The sequence below is a fragment of the Ornithodoros turicata genome, unplaced genomic scaffold (assembly GCF_037126465.1).
Source record: "Ornithodoros turicata isolate Travis unplaced genomic scaffold, ASM3712646v1 Chromosome39, whole genome shotgun sequence".
Classification (NCBI taxonomy): domain Eukaryota; kingdom Metazoa; phylum Arthropoda; class Arachnida; order Ixodida; family Argasidae; genus Ornithodoros; species Ornithodoros turicata.
Window position 1 is genome coordinate 270672 of NW_026999369.1, and position 27549 is coordinate 298220.

General features: G+C 44.5%; 1 protein-coding gene across 5 annotated transcripts in view; it reads left to right on the forward strand.

The window, feature by feature from the left end:
* The window catches only part of LOC135374008 (uncharacterized), a 150962-nt gene that overhangs the window by 81306 nt on the left and 42107 nt on the right, over nucleotides 1-27549 (forward strand). For all 5 annotated transcript variants that reach the window (XM_064607027.1, XM_064607029.1, XM_064607026.1 and 2 more), the window contains one exon: nucleotides 3243-3287. In XM_064607027.1, the coding sequence (XP_064463097.1) occupies nucleotides 3243-3287 (45 nt within the window). The remainder of the gene's footprint in view (nucleotides 1-3242; nucleotides 3288-27549) is intronic.

Sequence of the window (27549 nt, forward strand, 5' to 3'; positions counted from 1 at the left end):
CAACAGGCAATGAATCAAGCCATCATAAAACGTTCATTAAAAGCAAAAACAAACAAGCGCGGTCATCGCTCAAGGACGCCGAAAACGCGCCACGGATATGTTCATAGTCCGCGCGCAACAACAGGCAATGAATCAAGCCATCATAAAACGTTCATTAAAAGCAAAAACAAACAAGCGCGGTCATCGCTCAAGGACGCCGAAACCGCGCCACAGATATGTTCATAGTCCGCGCGCAACAGGCAATGAATCAAGCCATCATAAAACGTTCATTAAAAGCAAAAACAAACAAGCGCGGTCATCGCTCAAGGACGCCGAAAACGCGCCACGGATATGTTCATAGTCCGCGCGCAACAACAGGCAATGAATCAAGCCATCATAAAACGTTCATTAAAAGCAAAAACAAACAAGCGCGGTCATCGCTCAAGGACGCCGAAAACGCGCCACGGATATGTTCATAGTCCGCGCGCAACAACAGGCAATGAACCAAGCCATCATAAAACGTTCATTAAAAGCAAAAACAAACAAACGCGGTCATCGCTCAAGGACGCCGAAAACGCGCTACGGATATGTTCATAGCCCGCGCCCAACAACAGGCAATGAATCAAGCCATCATAAAACGTTCATTAAAAGCAAAAACAAACAAACGCCGAAAACGCGCTACGGATATGTTCATAGCCCGCGCCCAACAACAGGCAATGAATCAAGCCATCATAAAACGTTCATTAAAAGCAAAAACAAACAAACAACCAAACGCGGGCATCGCTCAAGGACGCCGATCATAAAACGTTTATGAAAAGCAGAAACAAGCGAACACAGCTGGGAGCCGTCAAAATCCGTCAATTCATTCCACGAGAACAGAAAAAAAAAGTAAACAGAAATGGGATAATGACACAGTACTCATCGCCGACCATTTTCGCGGTCCCAAGGAACGCGCGTCCCTAGGTTCACACAGATAAACGGCTCTGGGTTCACACATCGAGCAGCGCCATCTCTGGGGCTGCTCAGGGCCGTGGTGGATGGAACGACCGAGTGGATGTAGCATCGCCAAGAGCACGTCTCCATCTCCGTTCGAACCTTTGCCCCCAGATGGCACTCAGCCGACGCCGCCCACGCGTCCTCTTATTGGCGCGCTCCGGGTGGGCGGGGCGCGCGAGGGAGAGCGAAAATCTGAGGCCAGCTCTTAGAGCATAGTCTTCTAAGGTCATTCAGTGCGAATGTCAGACGCTGGAAATGCACATTCCATTTGGTGTCTCGCGGGGTAATACTATTCTTCTGCGTGTCGTAGTTAGCGATATAGAAACCATCAAAAACACGCTCGAGTAAAGCACAGACGTCGAAGCCTCAGAGCTCCCATTGATAGCTTTGTGGTCAATGCGCAAAAAAAAAGCTCGAATCATCGTCATTCATTGGTAGCCGTAAGCACGTGGCTACCCTTGCGTTACCTCACTGACGACGACGCGTGCTGTGATGTCAGAGCTGGTTGAGTTTCGGCATTCGCGGTTCCAATTTTCTGCCCTTCCTTTAACCTATTCGCCGTCAAACTTGGAATGCGGGCTCACATCGGTGCGAATAATCGTTTTTTACATTTGACTGGGATAATCTGACGGGTCGCGTCGCAACCCCTTCAATCCGACCCCAACACACTTGACGTCTGCCCAGCATAAAATGCACCGCAATAGTTGTCATTTGTCACACCAGATGGCTTGATTACCTGTTCCTCACGTCAGATATTTCGAAGATGTCCCGCTTTCCGATGCTGTCAAACGCGAAAGAGCGTGGAGGAAGGAAACACAGGAGCGACCCCTCCAACTTTTTGCCATTGGGACGGTCGTGCAGCCTTCGCATTGCATTCTGGGATGCTCCTGTCTACCATGTGACCGCTCACGTGACCCCAAGAGCATGCCTATGCCAGCTCCCAAAGACGACGACGGGAGTCGTGATTGTCTTGCAGTTCAAATATCTGCATTGTGATGAACGGAGCACGTGCAGTTTTATTTGTGTGTGTTCGGAGGTTGAGTCTTGGTTAACTCTTCTATCACAATTCCGGTCACGGTCTGAGGGACTAGAAACATCATTCGTGGCAGCGACGTTTGTGTGACGACGTGGCCACGTTTTCTGTGTAATTCATGGAAGGAGTGATTATTCAGAGCGTGTTATTCATTCGTGTGGATGAAATCAAATGAGTCTGCAGTTGTAGCACAGCGCCAGCCTGCAACCGGACGATTCAAGATGACTCTCTCACAGACAGGGTTTGGAAACAGCCGGTCAAGTACGTACTTACGAATTACGTTATTCCCGTGACAGAGCTGCTTTCTGTTAAACGACAGCCGTTACTGTGGTAAGAACACGTTAACAAAACGTTGTTTCCGCAATGGAGCTCACATTTTAAGATTAAATGACATTGAAAACGCATAATAGCACGCAAAACAGCGCAAACAACGAAGCGTTGGTAAACCGACACTTGAGAGAACATCACGTGGTGGACAGGAAGTAATGGCGATTTTGACACGAGGGACCGCCAGAGGGTCCCACGGAAATCTGTTGGAAACGGCCGCTCCTGTGTTTCCTTCCGCTATGCTAAAGAGGATGTGACACTTTGATAGATGTGGTTCATTGTATCATGTAAACATTGCATCGCATAGCTGCTTATCGAGGGAAAAAACGCTACGTGTTGTACTCATCAAGCTGTGGCAACAGAGCTACTGCCATTCCCAATGGAAGGCGTAAGCACATGGCCTCTCACATGCTTTCTCGTTGGCGGAGATGCCTGCCGTGACGTCAGAGCCGTGTCAGCTTCGGCATTCACGGTGTGGGTTTTGTGCACCCCTATTATCCCGTTTAGTGTAAAACATTACATTTTACGTGTATCGGGACTAACTTCAGACGTATTGTGGAAACCCCTTCGATGCATAAGGGTCCCTGAATTGAACTGCTTGGTGTATTGCGACGTCACAATAGCGTGTGGCTGCTGCCGGCACGGTATCGCAGGAGAGCATGGAAGACTGCATTGTATCCGTTTCGGGACGCTATGCAATCTTTTTGAACCAACAATTTTTTGATAACGTTCATCGACGGCAGCGTAGACCACTTCAGCAAACAAATGCGCCTTGTAGAGCTGTTTACTGTCTCTTTTATTGTCGTTAAATTGTGTTCAACTTCGCTTTAGAAGCTGCAGGGTCGTGCTTGGCTGTGTGATTTCATTTTCTGATGTAAAATTTGCACTAACACATGACGTTTTCCAGCAACAGAGGTTTGACATGCCTGAATGGGACCCGGAGTTACGAACTGTGAGTTCACCAATTTACTTTTCCGCCAGTTGTATTGTAGGGTGCACGACGCGAAAAAGACATCGTGATAAAACACACGTCATGGTGTTGTCCTGTTACAGTTTGAACAGCTGTTGTTTGATCTGACTGAGGGGAATCGAAGATAATAGAAAATCGATTGCCACTTTAGTGACACATTGCGTCAGCGCATCAGGAGGAGGCAGGGTGGTTACATAAAATATGTTGTGCAAATAAAAATGTATAATGTCGTACACGCAGCGACAAGTAGGAGATGAAAGTACGCAATTTCAGATGTTAGTTTCAACTTTATTTGTAAACGGGTTAGAAAGATAGGGTCGATGCTTGCAAAAGCAGTTGCACTGTAGAAAATCGCAGTAACATTTACGGTCAAAATCCATTTTTTGCCGTAAAACGATCAGGTATGCTACCGTAATTGGTAATACGGTCCAAGTAGTGTAATTAATACGGCACCAATGAAATATGCCGTAATTATGACAGTTGTCACCGTAAATAATACTAGTGTGCCCGTAATCGTGATTACGGTCAAATGGCTGTAGATTTTACGGTAGTCCGCCATACTTTCACTTTGCCTTCCAATATCTGCCATTGTGCTACGCTTGCTGGGAACAGTGAATTTCAATAAATGGGGGACTGCTGTACATGTACATGTGTATATGCATATGGTGGCACAGTGTTGCTATGCATTGTATTTCATTAGAAGCCACGTCCATACTTCAATAACTTTCATATCTGCTGCGGTGCGTACACACCTCTACATGTCGTACAAAGAGTGGACATCATTGTTTAGCGTACCGTGTGCTCTGAAGACAAAAGCACACAAAAAACACGGGAGCACGAACAGACGGGAGCGTTTACTGTTCGGGATATTTAACATGACAAAGTAAACTTGTGTGGCGTGTACTAGCGACAGAAACGCAACGATACTCGAGCCCAGCCTACACTGCCAGCTCTTTCACTACAAAGGCTACTTACGCTGGGAACATGATGACGGGTTTCTAATATACACAGAGATTACATAAGCGGACAGAAAAATCCGCGTCAAAAAGAAACAGAACATGGCTGAGGCGCGCAATGTTACTGGCAGCAGTGTAGCCGCGTCGGCGGCATTTGCAGAGCCAACGATCGCGAAGGGCGCACACATCGTCATCGCCGATGTCATTTTCAAATTGGCAGACGACGCTTGAAAATGGCGACGGGGAAGTCGATGCAAGTTCCATGTGTCCAGGGGCGCGTTGCTGGCGAAATAGTGACATCGTGACTCGTCATCGGCATTCGTGGTCGTGATTTTCTCCTTGCTCAAGTGACGAAACACGAAAGATGGCCAGCAACGCGATATTGACACATCGGCATTTCATACCTCCTCTCCGCTTTGTATCATGGCGATAGTCTCGACACCGGATAGTCCCGAGCGAATAATATTTGCGCTTATAAAGCATAAAATGAACAATGCTTGTAATTTATATTGCTTTAAAATCGATCTGAAAATAAAAGTACATGACTGTACGATCTAAATACAACGGTTCTGCACCACCAATGCAGACGAACCAATCACAAATGGCAGCAGTGTCGTCTGCTAAGTTTCTGCTAAGTCGTCTGCTAAGTTTCGTGCGCGCGGCAACGCTTGATTATTACTTCGGCGCTTTTTGTCAGAAGGATCTTTCTGTCTTACGGAAACATTTCAGGTGAGACAAATCACTGAACTCCGTTTTACACATTGTCACAAACCATTTTCAGCACGCATGTGCACAATATTTTCGTTGCAGTCACCATGTCGATGTCGGAGGCTCAGAAGCTGCTGCTATTGTCTTACATGGAGCAGTCCCCCGAACTCTGCAACAACAGAAGTTTCATGGTTGGGGAGACAAAGCAGCAGCGCAAAGCGAAATGGGACGCAATTGCTGCCTCTCTTAACGCGATAGGCGGCATCCAAAAGGACGCCACCGGATGGCAGCTCATTTGGAAGAGCTGGAGGTACCGCGTACGTAAAAATGTGCGCGGTAACATATGCAACATCGGGGGCACTGGTGGAGGGGCAGGTACGGCAGTAAACGCAACGACGGAGCCTGGAGAAGAAGGAGGAACGCGCGTGGTGGACGTCGCTGCGAACCTGCAGGGGCTAGATGCTAGGGTCATGGCCCTTGTGGGGTGGGATACCCTAGGCGGTATTGCGGGCAGCCACAATGTTGCCCCACAAGGGACTGTTACACTGACGGATGTCGTCGTCGTTGTAAGAACCCAAAATATATAAGCTATATATTACTGTGCAACCCAGACACATAGAGCTAGTATACAGGGTGTTTGCTCTAACGTGTCCAGAAATTGCATTTAAAGCGAGCGATAAAAGAGAAACGAGCGCTACTTTTCAGCTACTTAACTAAGAAACAGCTGCTACTAGTGAAGCAATACCTGTTTCTTATTCAAGTAGCAGAAAAGTACCACTTGCTTTTTTTTATCGCTCGCTTTAAATATAATTTCTGGATACGTTAGAGCAAACACCCAGTATATCATTTGCTACTAGCAGAGTGCCCAAGCACCAGCAGAAGAGCCTGCAGAAATAGAAGACCCTGTACGGCAAGAAGAGTCTGCATCAGCAGAAGCCCCTACAATGGTGGGCATGTGTTGCAACAGACGAAGGCAGAGGTAGTAACGCTGTTTTGTACAGGCTCCAGAACCAGCGGGGAGCAGTGGCATGGTGCAACCTCGCCAGAACAGCCAGCCAGGAACACGGGTTCAACGTCGCAGAAGGCGGAGGGTGCCGATCAACATTGCACAGCAGATTTTAGCGGCTCAGAGAACTCTTGTTGACCGCATTGACCGACTCACCGAGGTAATGTAACAAAGACACTCGTGTCATGACATGTGGCCAGTTAAGGCATCCATGTAACACAACAGCAGAAGCACAAGCAATGACATAGCACCAATGAAAAGTGGAAATTTAATAGATTCCACGTGCACAGCACTGAGGTACTACATACAAATATACAATAACTGTTACCAAGAATTAGAACTTACACTTGAGCATGCACAACGTGAAGAAATACACATACGCACTCTCGCACACAGTCTCAAACTAAGTGATGCGAAAGTGTACATGTTATGCGCTGTAGAATGTTGACCATAATGAATGACCTGGTTTATATTGCCACTCCAGCGTTCTTCATATTTTTTTTCTCTTGTACTTGCTTCGCAATAGTCTTATACATACATTTTCACTGTAAGGTTAGTAGTTAATGTAAGCTGCTTCAAAGTTCAGTTTCACCCAGTGCGAGCTGTTAGTTTTCTCCTCATAAACATGATAATTGTGTGGTGCTTTAGTGACAGCAATTAAATGCTATGTGGACAGTGGGGGTGGCCCCCATGGCGAAAAGGGGCCTTCTTATGTTGCTACACGTACCAAAAATGAGATCACCGTTGAATTATTCCTCCATTACATCTTAATTGCAAATTCGTTTTTTTTTGCTTTCTCATATAGGCAATGACACCCATCAGCGAGTACTACAGGCTGAAGCTGGAGAGAATCAGGCAACAAAATGTGCCATAGTCCGGCAGGTATTCTAGTATGTTGTGTGCTCACCTTGGGTGAGTGAAACATCGTTGCTACAAAATAGCTATCAGCACGGCCTGTGCAAGTGCTGATTTTCGACACTGAAATGAATACGAAGGAACCACTCATAACCAGAGAAGAGAGGACTGAAGCTAACATTTTAAAATCTTTATAACCTTAGTGCAAAGTAAAACGTGCAAGCAAAAATAAAGCAACGCAGAAAGGAACACGCATGTTATGGATACTTGATATATGTTTAAACAAGGCAGAAAACCATTCAGGAGCATTAAATGTGAACTTGCAGAACAAACTGACACACTTTAAGTGAGAACATTATCTCGCTGGATATGACTGCAATGCCACCATGCTGTTATTCAGAAACCTCACACAACGTGGATAACTCGATATCATTGTCATCATGTATCTCTCTCTCTCTCTCGATTTTGTTGCATTACAAACATAAAATATTACATATACCGTAATTTCACGCGTATAAGCCGCACCGCAGATAAGCCGCAGGACGTGTTCTTAGGAACGTTTTGAAATTTTTCTGGCGGATAAGCTGCACTGGCAGATAAGGCGCGGGCAATACGAGACGACTCATTTGTGCGACAAATGAAACCATAAAGAAGGCCATAAACCCTGTGGTCCATACTCCGAGTCGGCATAGTGTTCAACAAAGGAGGTCAGCTCTAGAGTTTTACAAATATCGGATTGTGCCGTTGTTTGGCGTTTTTCATGGATTGATGGGTCAGTGGTCTTCCAGTAGACGTGAATCACTGTCACCACTTTCGTTAAAGCTGCTTGGAGGAATACACCAGGAAGATCAATCTACTCGAATGTGGACCCATCCCTGTTCGTGCATCGTCGGGGCAGAAGTAGTCCAGAGACACTGTCGGCCCTTTCATTAAAACCGACGTATGGGGAAGATGCCAGGAAAAAATAGTCATCAGATAAGCCGCACTGGTGGATAAGCCGCGGAGCGTCCGTGAGAGAAAAAAATCGCGCATAAGCCGCGGCTAATACGTGTGAAATTACGGTACTTGCAGGCCTAGTTACTCCAGAAGCTACTTACAAAGGTGAAATCACCAGCATATTTACAATACTGAATATTTTAACAGCACTGAAAATGGAAGAAATTGTAAAGCATCAGAAATATTGCCTTATTATCTGGCTCCTTCTAGACAGTCCCCTGGTTACAACAGATAAATCATCGGCTTCGTCGATGTCTATATACAACGCTCCTGCACTGTTATCCTCATAGTTCTCTGGTTCTTCCTCATATGCTGGCTCAGGAGTGTTGTATTTGTGGCACATGTTGTGCAGAATTCCACATGCTGTTATTATGTTGGAGGCCCGATCCGGTGAGAAGTGTAGTGTCCTGTATCGCTGCAGGCATCTGAGCCTCATTTTCAGAACACCAAATGTTTGCTCAACTCGGACCCTTGTTTTACGATGGGCTTCATTGTATGCTTCCTCGCTACTCGTTGCAGGGCTGCGAACTGGGGTCATGAGCCAGGGATCAAGAGGATAGCCGAGGTCACCTGAGGGAAAATAAAGAGCAGAAAACTGAAGACACGTCCTATGTGATCATACAGCTGCATGGCAACACGTGTATATAGTGTATATATGTATATAGTGTACTTTCAATATTTCTTGCTTCGTGACAAACACATTGTGTGCACACCATATTTTAGTTATCATCCTAGATTTGTCATATGTGCGAGGGCATCCAAGGCATACATTTCACCTGTGTACAGCATTTTGGATACATCTAAATTTCAATAAACATTAACATCACTTCTCGTAATGTCTCTTAAAATGCAATTCTATTTTCTCTTTCGGCATAGCAAACTCTCATAAATTGAATCCCCAATTTCGTTTGAATTAGGTCATTTTTTTGTCAGTGATTGTCAGTGACAGTGAAATTTCGAGCCAGGCGCACAGCATTTTGCATACATCGCCCCTAATTTTCTGAAAGGCCTTCTAATGAATAATCTGTTACTCATGCTCCCCTTTATTTTATCGGCCCTCTTTTTTGTGAGCAGATGTGCAAATGAACTGAGAACGTAGTGAGCATGAGTGAGTGAAAATTTCTAGCACTGACTTCTGTACACATGCTGCCCAGAAAACACCATAGTTGTACAATGGTGTTGCACGGCTACGGTGCAACACCATTGAATGGCAATGTTGAATGACATATAACTATGTTATTGTAAATACATAAGTTGCTTGTATCAATTATTAACCACAGATAAACATTTTCTAAAACGTTACATGTCGGAAGGGTAGGTAGAACAGTGATTATAGACATGCATTATATGTGATTATAGTCATATTTGTACACTCCCGACACAATCACTTGTCGTACTCCACTTGAAGATCACGTTACATCAGGGTGGGACACAGATTTCTTTGTTCGATGACGGGGAAAGGTGATGGCATGATGGGAAAGCCCAGACCTATGGGCTTGCTACTCCCGATGAATGAAACCTGATTACGTGGCTAGTACAATCTAACCACTAGCACTTGCGCTTCTGAAGCAAGCACTAGTTTACTAGCAGCATAGTGAGCAGCTTTCTGCTGAAGGTGTTTTTCTTTTTTTCAGTACACAGTCTTGCGCAGATAACTGCTTTCCACGCAAACAAATGTGGAAATATTTTGCTTTACTGTTTCTTCTCTCGGAGGAGTGGAATGTATACTTGCCTAAAAGCCATTCGCCATCTGCAAACAGTTGAGGAGCCTGGCGACGGAGGTCACACAAACTCCATATAGCTGAATCGTGGCAGCTCCCTGGGTAGCATGCATTTAGGTAAAGGATGCGGCGAGCAGCGTCCGACACCTGTTAAAATTTTATGGATATAAAAGAGGAATATGTATGCTAAGCTATCGTATATAAAATCTACCTTACCCCAGGCACGTTGATGGCATGATATCCCTTGTGACAGTAATAGTTACCATCCACAAAACGTTGGTCTGTCCTGCTTGGAGCCATTATTGAAATCGCTGTCCCATCAATTGCGCCTGAAATGTTAGAATGCGGTCGGTAAGCATAAGTTTTGCATGTTTTAGAATACAACATTATGCTGTAAAGTCACGTTGACGTACCAAGGCAGCCAGGCAGACCTGCAATCTCGTAAAAGCCTCGTTTTACCCTCAACTTTTCCTCGGGTGACATGGGAAACTTCAGGTATCGCGGGGCAAGGTTACGGATGATGGCAGTGCTGACATCATGAATGGACTCCGACACTGGTCGCTTGCTCGTAAGGAAGTCTTCCTCCTCTGCGATGTTGCCAAGAAACGCACCAGTTGCGTAAAATCTAAGTGCCATAAGCACCCTTTGCGCAACTGGTAGAGTGGTGCTGCGCCATTGCTGTGCTGTAAATGGACATAATATTTCCATAAGTGCACACACATAGGGGTATAGCCTATAGGTGTATGTACTTTAGGCCTGTGTACTATAGCTGTGTGCAACACAAAGTTATTAACCGTACTGAGACCATAACTGAGAAAACAAGCTCGCCCACTGCAAAAGTCTGATGCAATCGGGCAAACCGACCTCTGCAAAACAAGATAGGAAATCCAAGAGGCGTGAAGCAGAGTGAAACGTTCACTCAAAGGAACTCTGTTTATAAATGAATCCGAGAGGTAAGTATGGGGGCTACAGAGAGCTTCCCTGAAACCGTGAAACAGCAGCTGATCGACAGGCACTTCATTTTCTTTTCCCATTCCTTCTCCCCATAACAGAGCTCAGCCAATGAAGTTAGTGAAACAGTACAATACAATTGAAGACTGGTCGTTACATTTTACTATTAAAGTATGATCACATACGCTTGTATTACATCACTGGTTTCAACTCGTACACATAAATAAATAGTTATTCGAGCCGGTTTGTTCCTTCGTTTACGCTACCAAAGTTGAGGTCTTTCGTTGTGAGATTATAATATCCAGTTACGCTGTTTACAAACATTGAACTAAGGGGATGTTCAGAGCATGGGTTCTAAGCGTGCACAGCCGATGTACACACGATGTACGACTCACACTGTACGATGCAGACGCGATACGAACGGTATTAAGAAGCCCTGCAGAAAACCCTGTTTCAAACAATGCTATATCTCGTAAACGGGACGTACGATGAGAGATCATACGTTGCTTCCAATTCTAAAGTGAACATGAGAGTACATACGTCTTTGCAGATCCCCTGCGACAGCGTCGCAAACCTCTCTGGCTGCGTCCTTGCAGAGGCGGAACTTGGCAATGAACTGCTCCTCGTCTAGCGCTGTAAAGGCGTCACGGTGTCTGCGAAAGACGCGTGCCCTTTCATCTTCGCATACGCCAGCATCAGAGAGGAACAAGTAGATATCCGCCATGTTGATGCCGATGCTTGTGTGAATGACGAGAGATTTACCGTCACTAAGCTATCGTCATTCCGTGCCAACTTCCTCGCGTCGGCATGACGGCAACGACATGGCCAGCAACAGCATTTCGAGTGCAAGTGTCGAAATAGGTCACGTCATAGGCACGTTGTCATAGAAACACTGCCGAATGCCGACACCCTGAGCTCGCCAGCAACGCGCCCCAGATGCAGTGGGTTTCAGGTATGTATAAAGCGTTATTGTTTCTCAACACTCACCTCACATTGCGCTGTGATCATATTTCGCATTGCCCAAAGGTGTATCCGCAGCGGATGGTTCATTATTGCACGCACGATAGCGTCTTCCTAACTAGGCACAACGGAGGCGACTCACGGAGCAGATTCGAAGTTCAAACCCCGCTGGCGGAGCAAAAATAAACGTACTGTATTCCCACATGACGCGTACTTTCGCCTTATTGCACGCGAAAAGGAAAATGATCCCGTGTATTATTTCCAGGTACCGTTTCTTGAAGCAGCTGCCGGCTAGAAGAAACTCTGCAAGCTCCGTGCGCATATGCCCACCGATGTAACCTGGAGCTAATTTATCCTGCTGGTGTGTTAGATTTACTTCTTGGTCCCACTTCAGTGCTTCAAGATACTGAATGCTAAACTGTTTTGCTGTAAAGTTTGTATTCTAGGTGAAAATATCTAAGAACATGATTATAGGACAAATCATGTGCTTGACATGAATATGTACTTGTCGATGTGGTTTTACTTGTATGATGTCGTGGTCGTTGAACATGTCTTATGTGTTCTTGACCCATGCCTAATTTGTTTGGTTCCAATCTGTTCCAGCAGAGATGGTCACTTCTGGGGACACCATCTGTTCCTGGCCAAGTCGCGTTGAAAAGCATCCAAGACACCCTTGGATCACATGCTGAAAGGACCCAGGAGCGGGCACCTCTTTCGCATGGTTTCTCGTGACTCTGAGTGAGTATTTAAATTTCATTACCAATTAGTCTTGCATCACTTTATCGTTTCACTCCTTCACTCTGCAGCAGCACATTTCAACGTAAGACTGGCATTATTCCGGCTTATTTACTTTAGCCGTATGTACCGCCGTTCTGTAGTGACTGTAGTGTTCATAACTTAAATGTCATACCTATATGTTTAGAAAGGCAGAACCTAAGGAGCTGGTGTCCCCTTGTAACTTCACATGAAATTAGGGTATTTTGTTGGGTTGGCATGCCGCTTGTCCACCCTTAAACATTAGCATTCCTTTGAGATTGAAATCGCTCCTTTTTACCCACTTAGAATTTGCGGCAATGAGTGCATAGCATGGGGGATAATGTTCGGTGTCCCTCTCCTTTTTTTTTATCGGAAACAAACTCGTTGAGCAAGGCTACTGGTCGCTGGCTAGTACATCAAGCTGCCTATCTTAATATACGAAGGCAGAAGAATAGGCGATGTCAAGTTGCCGGTGATGAGTAGATCAAAGAGTGATATTAAACGGTAGAGCAACTTATTTATTTACCCATGGTAACAAGTCTTTTGTGCACGAGACTCCACTTCTTCCTGTTACAAAAATATGAACGTGGTACAGGAACATATATACAGTTGACGGGGGAGTTTTGGAATGAGAGGGTAACAGGGTGATGGAAAGGATGCAAATACAGGTAAAAATGAAAAGAACACAAATACAAACGAAGGGGTATCAGAAGCGCAACATAACGCGAGTCCGAAGGCTTACACAGGAAACGAGAACGCGTGTAGGTGACGTTCCAGGAATTAAGGATAAAAAGGGGGCTACGGCGACGGAGTGAGGACACAGGTGCGGAGTACAAAGGTGACCAGTGGACCGTGAGAACGTGAAGACAGAGGTGGGGGGGGGGGGGTCTCAGAGGACAGTCAAACGAAGAGAATATAGAAAGGAAAATGAAGAGTTGTTCTACAGTTTGCGTATGTGCGTGTTTATCATTATTTTATTTTATTTTATGCCAGAAATGATATTTACGGGTTAAATAATTCTAGTGGGCCTGCGTGGATGTTCAAACCGTGCGGCTTCTGAGACTGGAATTTTGCGATTAAAAAGGATTGGCGATTTTAGCGCTTCATGTGACTGTTATAACCCGATTCAAGGATAACGATTTTGAGGTCTGTACCCAAAGCGTGTCCAGAGAGGTTAAAATGTGTAGAAACGGGTGTAGTATGGTTATTAACAATGTCGGACTTATGGCCGTAAAACATTTCCCTCGTGGTGTTTGCGGTTTCTCCGATATACTGAATAGAGCATTTAGTGTACATAATAAGGTAACATGTGTTAAAAGAGTTGCAGTGCAACCCCTGTCGGATTTCGAAAGTAAAAGAATTTGAGGTGCTCGAGTTAAATGTACATGGGCTAATGAAATGACATGTTTTGCGGCGTTTATTAGCACAGAGGGAACAACCAGGATTTGGTCAGGATAGACGGGATGAAACTAGTAAGTTACGAATGTTACGTGATAGGCGGAATCTGATATTGGGGGGAGCAGGAAAGATTATTTTAAGCCTTTCGTCGCTGTGAAGTATGGCGGGTGAAGATGGGGATTTTGCGCCACTCAGTGCTTTGTTATAGGCGGTAACGAAGGATAAGGGATTTTGTTGCTGCCGCGGTTCATGTGAAAGTAATTTATCCTGATCTAGAGATTTGCACCGGACGGTGCAAATCTCTAGAGAGCTCTAGAGACATTCTCTAGTCTCTAATCTCTAGAGATTACCTGGATATGCTATAATCCAGAAGATTTTGAGGCATACGCTGAAGAAATGTCGAACGATTTTAGAAAACGAAATTACCCTCAAAACCTTTTAAACAATGCTCTCTCCAAGTGCAAATCTCTAGATCAGGATAAATTACTTTCACATGAACCGCGGCAGCAACAAAATCCCTTATCCTTCGTTACCGCCTATAACAAAGCACTGAGTGGCGCAGGATCCCCATCTTCACCCGCCATCTCAACATACTTCACAGCAACGAAAGACTTAAAATAATATTTCCTGCTCCCCCCAATATCAGGTTATGCCGATCACGTAACATTCGTAACTTACTAGTTTCATCTCGTCTATCCTGACCAGATCCTATTTGTTCCCCTTGTGGTAACAAACGCTGCCAAACATGTCATTTCATTAGCCCATGTACATTTATCTCGAGCACCTCAAATTCCTTTACTTTCGAAATCCGACAGGGTTGCACTGCAACTCTTTTAACATATGTTACCTTATTATGTGCACTAAATGCTGTATTCAGTATATCGGAGAAACCTCGAACACCATGAGGGAAAGGTTTTACGGTCATAAGTCCGATATTGTTAATAACCATACTACACCCATTTCTACACATTTTAACCTCACTGGACACGCTTTGGGTACAGACATCAAAATCGTTATCCTTGAATCAGGTTATAACAGTGACATGAAGCGCAAAAATCGCCAATCCTTTTTAATCGCAAAATTCTAGTCTCTGAAGAAGCAGGGTTTGAACATCCACGCAGGCCCACTACAATTAATTAACCCGTAGATATCATCTCCTGCATAAAATAAAATAATGATAAACACGCACACACGCAAACTGTAGAACAACTCTCCATTTTTCTTTCCGTGTTCTCTTTGTTTGACTCTCTCCCGAGACCCACCTCTTTCTTCACGTTCTCACGGTCCACTGGTCACCTTTGTACTCCGCACCTGTGCCCTCATTCCGTCGCCGTAACCCCCTTTTTTCCTTAATTCCTGGAACGTCCCCTACATGCGTTCTCGTTTCCTGTGTAAGCCTTTGGACTCGCATTATGTTGCGCTTCTGATACCCCTTCGTTTGTATTTATGTTCTTTTCATTTTTACCTGTATTTGCATCCTTTCCATCACCCTGTTACCCTCTAATACCAAAACTCCACCATCAACTGTATATACAGGGCGTCCACGCTAAGTGTGAACAGATTTTTTAAATATATATATAACACTTTTTCCAAGATGAAATCAATTGCAATATAGCATATGCTGAAGGGCACTCCCTAGCAGGGCATTAGCAAAGTCCAAAGACTATGTCTTAATTAACTTTCATTAATTAACTTTTGAATTATAAAAGCTACAAAGTTGTCCCAATGAGAACATCTGTTCCTTTCGGTCACCTGATATCGTAGCCGTTTTCAGAACAAAAATCCGTTCGATAGATCGCCCGCAAAAAATTCGTGAAGGAACGCCATTTGTTTCTTTATTTTGTTCATTGCGCTTCTTAGAAGACGCGTATTTCCTTCATTTCCAACGGGAGAGGGGGAAGGAGCACAGTGCCGCCTCATGCGTCGAAGATGAGCTTTAACTTGCGGAAACAAAACAAAAACAAATGTATCGGGTGACTCTATCGGAACTGGCCTTATCTTGGGTTGCATTTTCTATTTCCTTTTAATCTTTTTCCAGGACGCGAGAGGCGATAGTGTGCTCTTTCTCCCTCTCACATTGGGGGTGAAAGAAAGACGCGTCTTCTAAGAAGCGCAATGAACAAAATAAAGAAAAAATGGCGTTCCTTCACGATTTTTTTGCGGGCGATCTATCGAACGGATTTTTGTTCTGAAAACGGCTACGATATCAGGTGACCGAAAGGAACAGATGTTCTCATTGGGACAACGTTGTAGCTTTTATAATTAAAAAGTTAATTAATGAAAGTTAATTAAGACATTGCCTTTGGACTTTGCTAATGCCCTGCTAGGGAGTGCCCTTTAGCATATGCTATATTGCAATTGATTTCATCTTGGAAAAAGTGTTATATATATTTTTAAAAAAATCTGTTCACACTTAGCGTGGACACCCTGTATGTTCCTGTACCATGTTCACAATTTTGTAACCTGAAGTGCAGTCTCGCGCAGGAAGGACTTGTTACCATGTGTAAAAAAACAGGTTGCTCCTACCGTTTTATCTCACTCTTTGATCTATCTTCATGTGACAGCTTCTGTTTCTCCCTAGCAGTAAAAAAATATGGTACCCTCTCTAAGGCTGGCGCACCGCGCTGCTGAGCTCTGCTCTCCATACTACTTATTTATCCAGAGTGCAAGAAGCATTACAGAGTTGTTTCTTTGTTATGACTATAGTCTAAAAACTGAGTAGTGAAGAAAGTCCCCTTTAGCCACTAAATGTTATACTGGTGCGACGTATTTGCGGTGTACTGTTTTAAAATGATTAGTAGGCAAAATGGATGCGAGCAAATGAGGAGGTGGTTCCAATCATGATTTGTGCACGGAACAAATATATTCGTGTTAGGTTCAACATGGAAATGGTGTGCTTTCTCTCCGTTTTTTTCGGTGATGAATAGTACACGAGCGGGACGTGCGTGTGGCACTATGAAGGGCATTAGGGAGCACCGAATTTATGTGGCACATATTTTATGAAAAAAAAACAACAACAACAACACAGGCATGCAATTCTCTGGTGCACGGTGAGATTAGTGCAGTCATTTGCTATAAACCGACCATCTCATTCCTGCATACATCACCCATGGCAGCAGAGATCAAAAGTGAAAGGGTATACTTGCTTCACCGACGGCGGTGCTGATTCTTTCTTTTAACACATATTTGTGATCTACCTGTTGAATTGCTTGACATGTATTTCCTCGAATAATCTCAGTGACATTTGTGGTTATATGACTGAATCGTGGTTATCCTGCAAGCAAACATATTCTTTTTTACAACAATTCTAGACCACATCTGTAATGACACTCTAACATCATTTTTTCTTCACGCAGTCACTCCACACAGAATCATCAATATCTAACACGGTTTAAACAAATATATGTACTATCCAACTATCAGTGATTTAAGGTCTTTATGACGAGTATAAGACCTTCAGATATTTCTTTGCTTGTATTGGGAAGTACCGTAATTTCACGGGTATAAGCCGCACTCGCAGATAAGCCGCGGGCAATACGACGCGATTGATTTGTGAGACAAAGGACACCGCAGAGAAGGCCATAAACCTTATGGTTCATAATCTGGGGTCCTCATGCTAACAAAGGAGGTCAGTTGTAGTGTTCTACCAAGACCGGTGCCCTTGTCGCGTGTTTTTCGTGGGTCGATGGTTCAGTGGTCTTCCAGAAGACATGAATGCATGTCACCCCTTTCGTTAAAGCTGCTTCAGGGAAGGCACCAGGAAGATCAATCTACCCGTATGTGGAGGCGCCCGTGTTACGCACTGTTTGTGCATCGTCAGGGCGGTGCAGTTCCAGAGATACTGTCGTCCCTTCCGTTAAAGCCAGTGTATCGGCAAACTACAAGGGAAAGATAGTTATCATATCAGCCGCACCGGTGGATAAGCCGCAGAGCGCCCGTGAGAAAAAAAAAATCGCGCATAAGCAGCGGCTAATACACTACTCAGCCAGCACGATAAATATGTCTGTAGAAGTGCCACCATACTGAATGTGTAATGTGCAGAGGTGTGTGCATGTGGAGCTGCATTCCAATGGTAGCAGCTGTCCTACTACATCCTGCATTTCTTTCTTACAGGAGTATACCGTGTATCAGCCCTGCAGGGGCAGCAAGCTGAAGAACAGAGCTACAACCTACAAACAAGTTCTGGGGATTGTTTCGGAAACAGCAGAAGTGTAAAGGAACGTTCTACTTCGTAACCAGATACACTTAATGTACTTTGCAACTCTAAGATGTTGTTTTGATCGCTGCATTTTCAACAAACTTCACAGATTTTTCCACCCTTTCTTTTTCTGTAGAATAAATGCTCTATCTTGTACTCTATGACTTGTGTGACACATTAATGCATGACTTGCACTTCCATTAAAGGAAGACACACACAATTACACATCCTACGATGCTGTTCCCATATTTGTGGGAATCAATGCACTCCACACTTCAACCAAATGCCGACTCTCTCAGGTGGCCTTGAGAATTACGGGAAAGAGCCGGCAACATAGCTGCCATTAAAATCCCTGTAAATTTCACGGCTTCATTTTTTGTAAGACACCGTAGTTTTAATGGAGAAAAACCAGTATTCTGGCTACATCAAAATTACCGTAAAGTTAACGGCAGTACTTCCCCCGAAGTGGCTGTAATTTTAACGGGAAAAGTCCGGCAGCACAGCGGCCATTAAAATATACGTAAATTTTATGGTACTTATTTTACAGTGTACCTAGAGTCTTTCGTTGCACGCATCTCCGAACTTTTTAGTCACTTGTGCAATGATGAATATTCCTCTACTCCCTATCGGAAATCGTTTTACGCATGCAGTACCAAGTTTAATGATGATTTCATGATCATTCTTGACATGCGGTGACCCATCATTTGGTGCTGGGTGACCTGACTTACTGCTCTGTGGTGTATTTGATAAATGTTTTCTACTTAGTGTACTTGTAAATTCTGTAGCTTTTTTAATTGTAGCGGTAGTTTCTGTTCTTGGTTATGGGCCCTAATTCTTATGTAATGCTTTTCAGCTGTTAAAGGATCGTTCACGTGACATTTAACGCGGCTGAAAACATTTTCGTAAGACAAGTGATCCATGAAGAGCCACCGTACTTTTTTTTTTCGTTGTGCGGTTTATTCTCACTGCCTAATAAAATTTGGGCAGTCGCAGGTGGCTGATTCGATCAACTCCTCTGACGTCCGTTGGTCTCTGTGCTTTTCTCCTTTGTTTCTTTCTTCATCGCTCATGCGTCGCTTATACCGCCATTGCATACAGACAAAACGTGACTGCCTGAGCGACCTGACGTCAAACTTCAGAGTTCCGCCAATCAAGGCTGTGTTTTCAGCAGCTGTAGCTACAGACATGAGCCGTCATCAATTGCATGAGCCAATGGTTCAAAGTGGTCTTCGGCGATTGACAGACATGTTGCCTGACGGCAGTCATACGGGCCGTTCTTTCCGTTTCATTTGTTTGTGAGCATGCCGCGGTCCAAAGACGAAAAAGGGTGCGGAGGTCACCACAGTGCGGCGTTGACGTATCACCAATAAATAGGCTCTTATAGGCAGGTCTGGTGTTTGCATCCGCGTCGGTTGATGCTATTCTTGCTGATTCCTGTGATTGCTGTCTTTATCAGGCGAATCCGTGTTATATGTGTTACTGTTGCCATGTGCCTTGATTGTATTAAATACTGTACATCTACTGGCTGTAGGCAGGGGGATGAACGTGTAGTATATTTCTATTGTCGGGAAAAACTCACGTGACCTCTAGCCTTGGGCCAATCGTTGTACGACGGTTGAGTGGCTTTTTTGCTGTGCTTTTTTTGTCTCCCTGGGTGACGCGTGACGTTGGCGATGCTTTCCCTCTCTCATCTGTTCTCTCCCTCTCCCCCGCTCGGGCGGTTCTGGGTGGTGGTAGATTTTCGTTCGCGTCGAGTGAAACAAAAAACGCTGAAGCGTTGGCTGTTTCTGTTACACAAGGCGCTTTATTTGTCGGGATAGATACTTTCAAATAACACATATGCAGTCTGCTGTATATGTGCTAAACACGAACTAGACATGAGCGTTGTTTCTGAAGTTCAAATGATATGCCGAAGCAACTTTGCATTCACTGATAGCTGATGTCTCACGTGGAAGATTTCACAGTAGAACAACAGTATATTGGCTGCACAGGAACACACATTCAGAGATCCGCCATCACAGAGAACATGTCCATATCCCTTTGCTGCTTGTGTAGGCGCCTTGTTGACCCGTCACAAAGGAACTTGTACAGCTGCTATGCCGAAAGATGATTCTTCAACCACTTTGAGTGGCTTATCCATTCTACTGTATCCATGCAGATGCTATTCTGAACCAGATATGGGTTGAGTGCTTATACCTGTACAAGAGATATAGAGATCAGAAACGCGAAAACCAAAAATTCTACCTGCCAAAATGCTGCGTATATGCCACAGGTGTGGCGTTATGCTATGCTAAGCGCCAGAATGGAATAGGAACTGACTTACATGCCATCGAGTGGGTAGCGAAAAAACACAGTATTCGTTCTTCTTGAATCGTTGTCGCAGGTAGCACCAAGCAAGCGAAGCAGAGCTGCCTTCCACTTATCTATCACTGAATTGGCTTGCAGAAGTATCCATGAGGCACTGAGTTTTTCAGAGTCGGTATCGACAACATGTTAGGGAAGGACACTAAAAACCATCCAAAGCGGTACCTGCATAGATGCTTTGCTTGCGTCCCTGCTGCAACCAACACATTTCGAAACTTTGCGGCGAGTTGAGAGTTGCTCCGGCACCGCCGACACGGTGTCGCAGGCTTGAGCGCGCCAAGGAAAGTTCATAATTTCAAACCAACCAATGAGCGTTCGCATACCGGGGGAGCGGTCTCAGGAGTCAATTACCCGTATTCACCAACCGACTTAAACCTTAGGTTTAGTGACGTCGGGTTTAAATCGATCACGTGTGACCTTCGCTCGCCAATCCTGGTACACCGCCCAGTGCGCCGAAGGCCGCTGTCGTGAAGCCCATGGCGACCTCCATGTACGGCGCATGCGCATTTTACTAGAGTCTGCCAGAAGCGACGATGGACGGTAGGCCTAATCTCCGGTTCACGGAGAATTTTTCATCAAATCCTGGGTAAGTTTTGATTGATATAGCTATTAGGAACTCTCAGTAGGTGGATTGTTTCACAATGCGATCAGTGTTTGCCTCGAATATTCCATTTCGATGACCGGCTCATGCAACTTAGACCGACCTAAAACCGCTGGTTTAAGTCCCATGCATTTGAATGGGACGAATTTGAACTAGGGGAGGGGGTAGTTAACGTCGGTTTATTTAGGTTGCAGCTGTGAGCGTATGTTGTGAAAAAGCATAAGACAAACCTAGTAGAGTAGTTGCTTTCGGTGTTGTTGCACCGATTTGAAGTCGAACTGGTAAAAGGAAGCAAAATTAGCGTTGTAATTGCATCGTGAGTACAGTAAACGGAAATAACGTGTGGCGAAGGACACGAAAAATGCGGCGCTCGTTATTATGAACTCAAACGTGCAGAAAACATTGTTGAAGGGAATGACATCGACATGTACCGTTGGATAAAATCCGTATACCAATCCAAGGCAGGGAGATATTTTTGGTGGCGGGACATCATAGTGCACCTTGGAATACGGAGTAGGTAGTGACAGCGCTTATTATGAATGTCGCTTTCTGTAATACACACGGCAAGTGCACCCGTCATTGCACAGCAAGAGCAATAACACGTTAAATTGTCGTTGCTAGCGGAGGAACTCGGAAAAGCGGAGAAATGGGCTCTCATGCAATATGGGAGGATACCAGTGTTGTACGTAGCGCCGTTACTAGTAGCGGCGCTACCGTATCTGTTACTTTTTTCGGTAGCGGAGTAGAGATCGCGCTACTTTTTTAAACTGGTAACGAAAGAAGTACTTCCGCTACAAATTTGCGGTAGCGCAATCTCTGAGCGCTACGGCTACTTTCGGAGCTGGGGTTCGCGACAACACGACTTCCACCTATCATCAAACCTCCACTCTGCCTGCCTTCGATCAAGCTGCCCGATAACACAACTCATTCTGGGAAGAGCGAGCAAATAGCCGAAAGGAGGGCACAGAGGCCGTTATCTTACAAAGAGGATGTGTCCTCCACGTGTTCCCTATTTGGGATGAACGTTCTTGAAGATTTGGTGCATTGTCGGAGTTGTCTGCAAACTGACGTCACTCCATTCTGGAGCCGTCCTCGCTAGCTATGAGTCATGACATTCCACATTACATTGCACCACGTACGCTTAGGTGCTTGACAGTTGCCATTTCTTGTCCACTGCAATGGAGGGACCATGGCCTGCTAGAGTACAAAACAGTAGTGTGGTGTTCAGATGTCTACTATGCGCCTCGGTGGGAAAGCTTTATCTGTGCGTCAAGGAAGTCAACGTCCAATTTGAAAAAAGCACACCATGGTATGTTTACCAACTTCTCGTTCCGGGCAATCCGAGTTCTTTTTGTGACAAAGCTGTTGAGCCTTTTATCGGTAGACTTGCTTTGTGCTTTATTTGCTTTAGAGGAAGAGAAAAAGATATGCAGGATACCGAGTAGGCTTTAGTAAACTGTAAAAAACGGTTTTCCAAATTTTAGCCTTCAGGCGACCTAAGTGTAACCTCCACTGGACGTCGATTTATTATTTTGGGATATTATTTTATTATTATTTATTATTTTGAGCTATTATTTTATTTTATTATCTATTATTTTAAGACGTTTGAAGTACGTCATCAACGATAGTGTTTGTTTCTTTCCTAAAAAGTAGCGCATGAAGTATCGCGTTACTTTTTACGGGTAACGGTAGCGGTATTCCGCTACTTTTAGGTACGTGTAACGATATCGGGATTTCGTTACTTTTTGCTCAGGTAGCGCGTATCGGTATTGCGCTACCTTTTTCGGGTAGCGGGTACAACACTGGAGGATACCAACCTGCGTCGCTTATGATCATAGTTTATCCCTACGAACCAGTTATAAATGATTAATTGATATCAACCAGCACGGTGTGTTCTCTTGGCAGTCAGTATAGTTTCCAGAGTTGCGTGAACGGTACAATGAAACCGATCATAAAGCGCATTTGCCTCTTCGGCTCCTCATTTATAATCATAAAATAAAGTTGTTGCTGCCTCTTCTTCCGTGACGGAGATAGTGTATAGTATTGAGGCATGGAGATAATGCATGCTGTTGCAGTCACACGGAACACTGAAATCTGAGCAGGTTACATGTTCCAATATTATTGGCAATACCACAACTGAAGTACAGGAGGTCCCTGTTTTTCTGGAAGCATATATGCAAGCGCCTAACAAGGTTGAAATATGTCTTTTTACTGCTTTTAGCACACCCCACTAGAAGAGGTCGAAAATACCAATGATCTATGTCTACAGGTGTGTTTTACTACCATGATATTATAACATATTCAAGTAGACAGCTGGGCCCTGCTCTGTTCAAAGTCGTCGACCTTGATTACTTGTGTCTTTGCCTATCATTGGTATTTACGGGAAGAAGGTGTGACGGGCGAGATATTCAATATAGAGAGATATCGAGATAGAAATAAATCATGCGGCCACTTGGCAGCTGTCGATTATGTAAAAGACAGACAGGTGACGTTAACATGGGTATATCTCTGTCCTGCTATTGCAGCAGTCTACATCAACACTGAACACATGAGCGTAGAAATGGATCTTGTGGCCACTTGGCAGCTGTCGATTATGTAAAAGACAGACAGGTGACGTTAACATGGGTATATCTCTGTCCTGCTATTGCAGCAGTCTACATCAACACTGAACACATGAGCGTAGAAATGGATCATGTGGCCACTTGGCAGCTGTCGATTATGTAAAAGACAGACAGGTGACGTTAACATGGGTATATCTCTGTCCTGCTATTGCAGCAGTCTACATCAACACTGAACACATGAGCGTAGAAATGGATCATGTGGCCACTTGGCAGCTGTCGATTATGTAAAAGACAGACAGGTGGCGTTAACATGGGTATATCTCTGTCCTGCTATTGCAGCAGTCTACATCAACACTGAACACATGAGCGTAGAAATAAATCATGTGGCCACTTGGCAGCTGTCGATTATGTAAAAGGCAGACAGGTGACGTTAACATGGGTATATCTCTGTCCTGCTATTGCAGCAGTCTACATCAACACTGAACACATGAGCGTAGAAATAAATCATGTGGCCACTTGGCAGCTGTCGATTATGTAAAAGACAGACAGGTGACGTTAACATGGGTATATCTCTGTCCTGCTATTGCAGCAGTCTACATCAACACTGAACACATGAGCGTAGAAATAAATCATGTGGCCACTTGGCAGCTGTCGATTATGTAAAAGACAGACAGGTGACGTTAACATGGGTATATCTCTGTCCTGCTATTGCAGCAGTCTACATCAACACTGAACACATGAGCGTAGAAATGGATCATGTGGCCACTTGGCAGCTGTCGATTATGTAAAAGACAGACAGGTGACGTTAACATGGGTATATCTCTGTCCTGCTATTGCAGCAGTCTACATCAACACTGAACACATGAGCGTAGAAATAAATCATGTGGCCACTTGGCAGCTGTCGATTATGTAAAAGACAGACAGGTGACGTTAACATGGGTATATCTCTGTCCTGCTATTGCAGCAGTCTACATCAACACTGAACACATGAGCGTAGAAATGGATCATGTGGCCACTTGGCAGCTGTCGATTATGTAAAAGACAGACAGGTGACGTTAACATGGGTATATCTCTGTCCTGCTATTGCAGCAGTCTACATCAACACTGAACACATGAGCGTAGAAATGGATCATGTGGCCACTTGGCAGCTGTCGATTATGTAAAAGACAGACAGGTGACGTTAACATGGGTATATCTCTGTCCTGCTATTGCAGCAGTCTACATCAACACTGAACACATGAGCGTAGAAATGGATCATGTGGCCACTTGGCAGCTGTCGATTATGTAAAAGACAGACAGGTGACGTTAACATGGGTATATCTCTGTCCTGCTATTGCAGCAGTCTACATCAACACTGAACACATGAGCGTAGAAATAAATCATGTGGCCACTTGGCAGCTGTCGATTATGTAAAAGACAGACAGGTGACGTTAACATGGGTATATCTCTGTCCTGCTATTGCAGCAGTCTACATCAACACTGAACACATGAGCGTAGAAATAAATCATGTGGCCACTTGGCAGCTGTCGATTATGTAAAAGACAGACAGGTGACGTTAACATGGGTATATCTCTGTCCTGCTATTGCAGCAGTCTACATCAACACTGAACACATGAGCGTAGAAATAAATCATGTGGCCACTTGGCAGCTGTCGATTATGTAAAAGACAGACAGGTGACGTTAACATGGGTATATCTCTGTCCTGCTATTGCAGCAGTCTACATCAACACTGAACACATGAGCGTAGAAATAAATCATGTGGCCACTTGGCAGCTGTCGATTATGTAAAAGACAGACAGGTGACGTTAACATGGGTATATCTCTGTCCTGCTATTGCAGCAGTCTACATCAACACTGAACACATGAGCGTAGAAATAAATCATGTGGCCACTTGGCAGCTGTCGATTATGTAAAAGACAGACAGGTGACGTTAACATGGGTATATCTCTGTCCTGCTATTGCAGCAGTCTACATCAACACTGAACACATGAGCGTAGAAATAAATCATGTGGCCACTTGGCAGCTGTCGATTATGTAAAAGACAGACAGGTGACGTTAACATGGGTATATCTCTGTCCTGCTATTGCAGCAGTCTACATCAACACTGAACACATGAGCGTAGAAATGGATCATGTGGCCACTTGGCAGCTGTCGATTATGTAAAAGACAGACAGGTGACGTTAACATGGGTATATCTCTGTCCTGCTATTGCAGCAGTCTACATCAACACTGAACACATTAGCGTAGAAATGGATCATGTGGCCACTTGGCAGCTGTCGATTATGTAAAAGACAGACAGGTGACGTTAACATGGGTATATCTCTGTCCTGCTATTGCAGCAGTCTACATCAACACTGAACACATGAGCGTAGAAATAAATCATGTGGCCACTTGGCAGCTGTCGATTATGTAAAAGACAGACAGGTGACGTTAACATGGGTATATCTCTGTCCTGCTATTGCAGCAGTCTACATCAACACTGAACACATGAGCGTAGAAATAAATCATGTGGCCACTTGGCAGCTGTCGATTATGTAAAAGACAGACAGGTGACGTTAACATGGGTATATCTCTGTCCTGCTATTGCAGCAGTCTACATCAACACTGAACACATGAGCGTAGAAATAAATCATGTGGCCACTTGGCAGCTGTCGATTATGTAAAAGACAGACAGGTGACGTTAACATGGGTATATCTCTGTCCTGCTATTGCAGCAGTCTACATCAACACTAAACACATGAGCGTAGAAATGGATCATGTGGCCACTTGGCAGCTGTCGATTATGTAAAAGACAGACAGGTGACGTTAACATGGGTATATCTATGTCCTGCTATTGCAGCAGTCTACATCAACACTGAACACATGAGCGTAGAAATTGATCATGTGGCCACTTGGCAGCTGTCGATTATGTAAAAGACAGACAGGTGACGTTAACATGGGTATATCTCTGTCCTGCTATTGCAGCAGTCTACATCAACACTGAACACATGAGCGTAGAAATGGATCATGTGGCCACTTGGCAGCTGTCGATTATGTAAAAGACAGACAGGTGACGTTAACATGGGTATATCTCTGTCCTGCTATTGCAGCAGTCTACATCAACACTGAACACATGAGCGTAGAAATAAATCATGTGGCCACTTGGCAGCTGTCGATTATGTAAAAGACAGACAGGTGACGTTAACATGGGTATATCTCTGTCCTGCTATTGCAGCAGTCTACATCAACACTGAACACATGAGCGTAGAAATAAATCATGTGGCCACTTGGCAGCTGTCGATTATGTAAAAGACAGACAGGTGACGTTAACATGGGTATATCTCTGTCCTGCTATTGCAGCAGTCTACATCAACACTGAACACATGAGCGTAGAAATAAATCATGTGGCCACTTGGCAGCTGTCGATTATGTAAAAGACAGACAGGTGACGTTAACATGGGTATATCTCTGTCCTGCTATTGCAGCAGTCTACATCAACACTGAACACATGAGCGTAGAAATGGATCATGTGGCCACTTGGCAGCTGTCGATTATGTAAAAGACAGACAGGTGACGTTAACATGGGTATATCTCTGTCCTGCTATTGCAGCAGTCTACATCAACACTGAACACATGAGCGTAGAAATGGATCATGTGGCCACTTGGCAGCTGTCGATTATGTAAAAGACAGACAGGTGACGTTAACATGGGTATATCTCTGTCCTGCTATTGCAGCAGTCTACATCAACACTGAACACATGAGCGTAGAAATGGATCATGTGGCCACTTGGCAGCTGTCGATTATGTAAAAGACAGACAGGTGACGTTAACATGGGTATATCTCTGTCCTGCTATTGCAGCAGTCTACATCAACACTGAACACATGAGCATAGAAATGGATCATGTGGCCACTTGGCAGCTGTCGATTATGTAAAAGACAGACAGGTGACGTTAACATGGGTATATCTCTGTCCTGCTATTGCAGCAGTCTACATCAACACTGAACACATGAGCGTAGAAATAAATCATGTGGCCACTTGGCAGCTGTCGATTATGTAAAAGACAGACAGGTGACGTTAACATGGGTATATCTCTGTCCTGCTATTGCAGCAGTCTACATCAACACTGAACACATGAGCGTAGAAATAAATCATGTGGCCACTTGGCAGCTGTCGATTATGTAAAAGACAGACAGGTGACGTTAACATGGGTATATCTCTGTCCTGCTATTGCA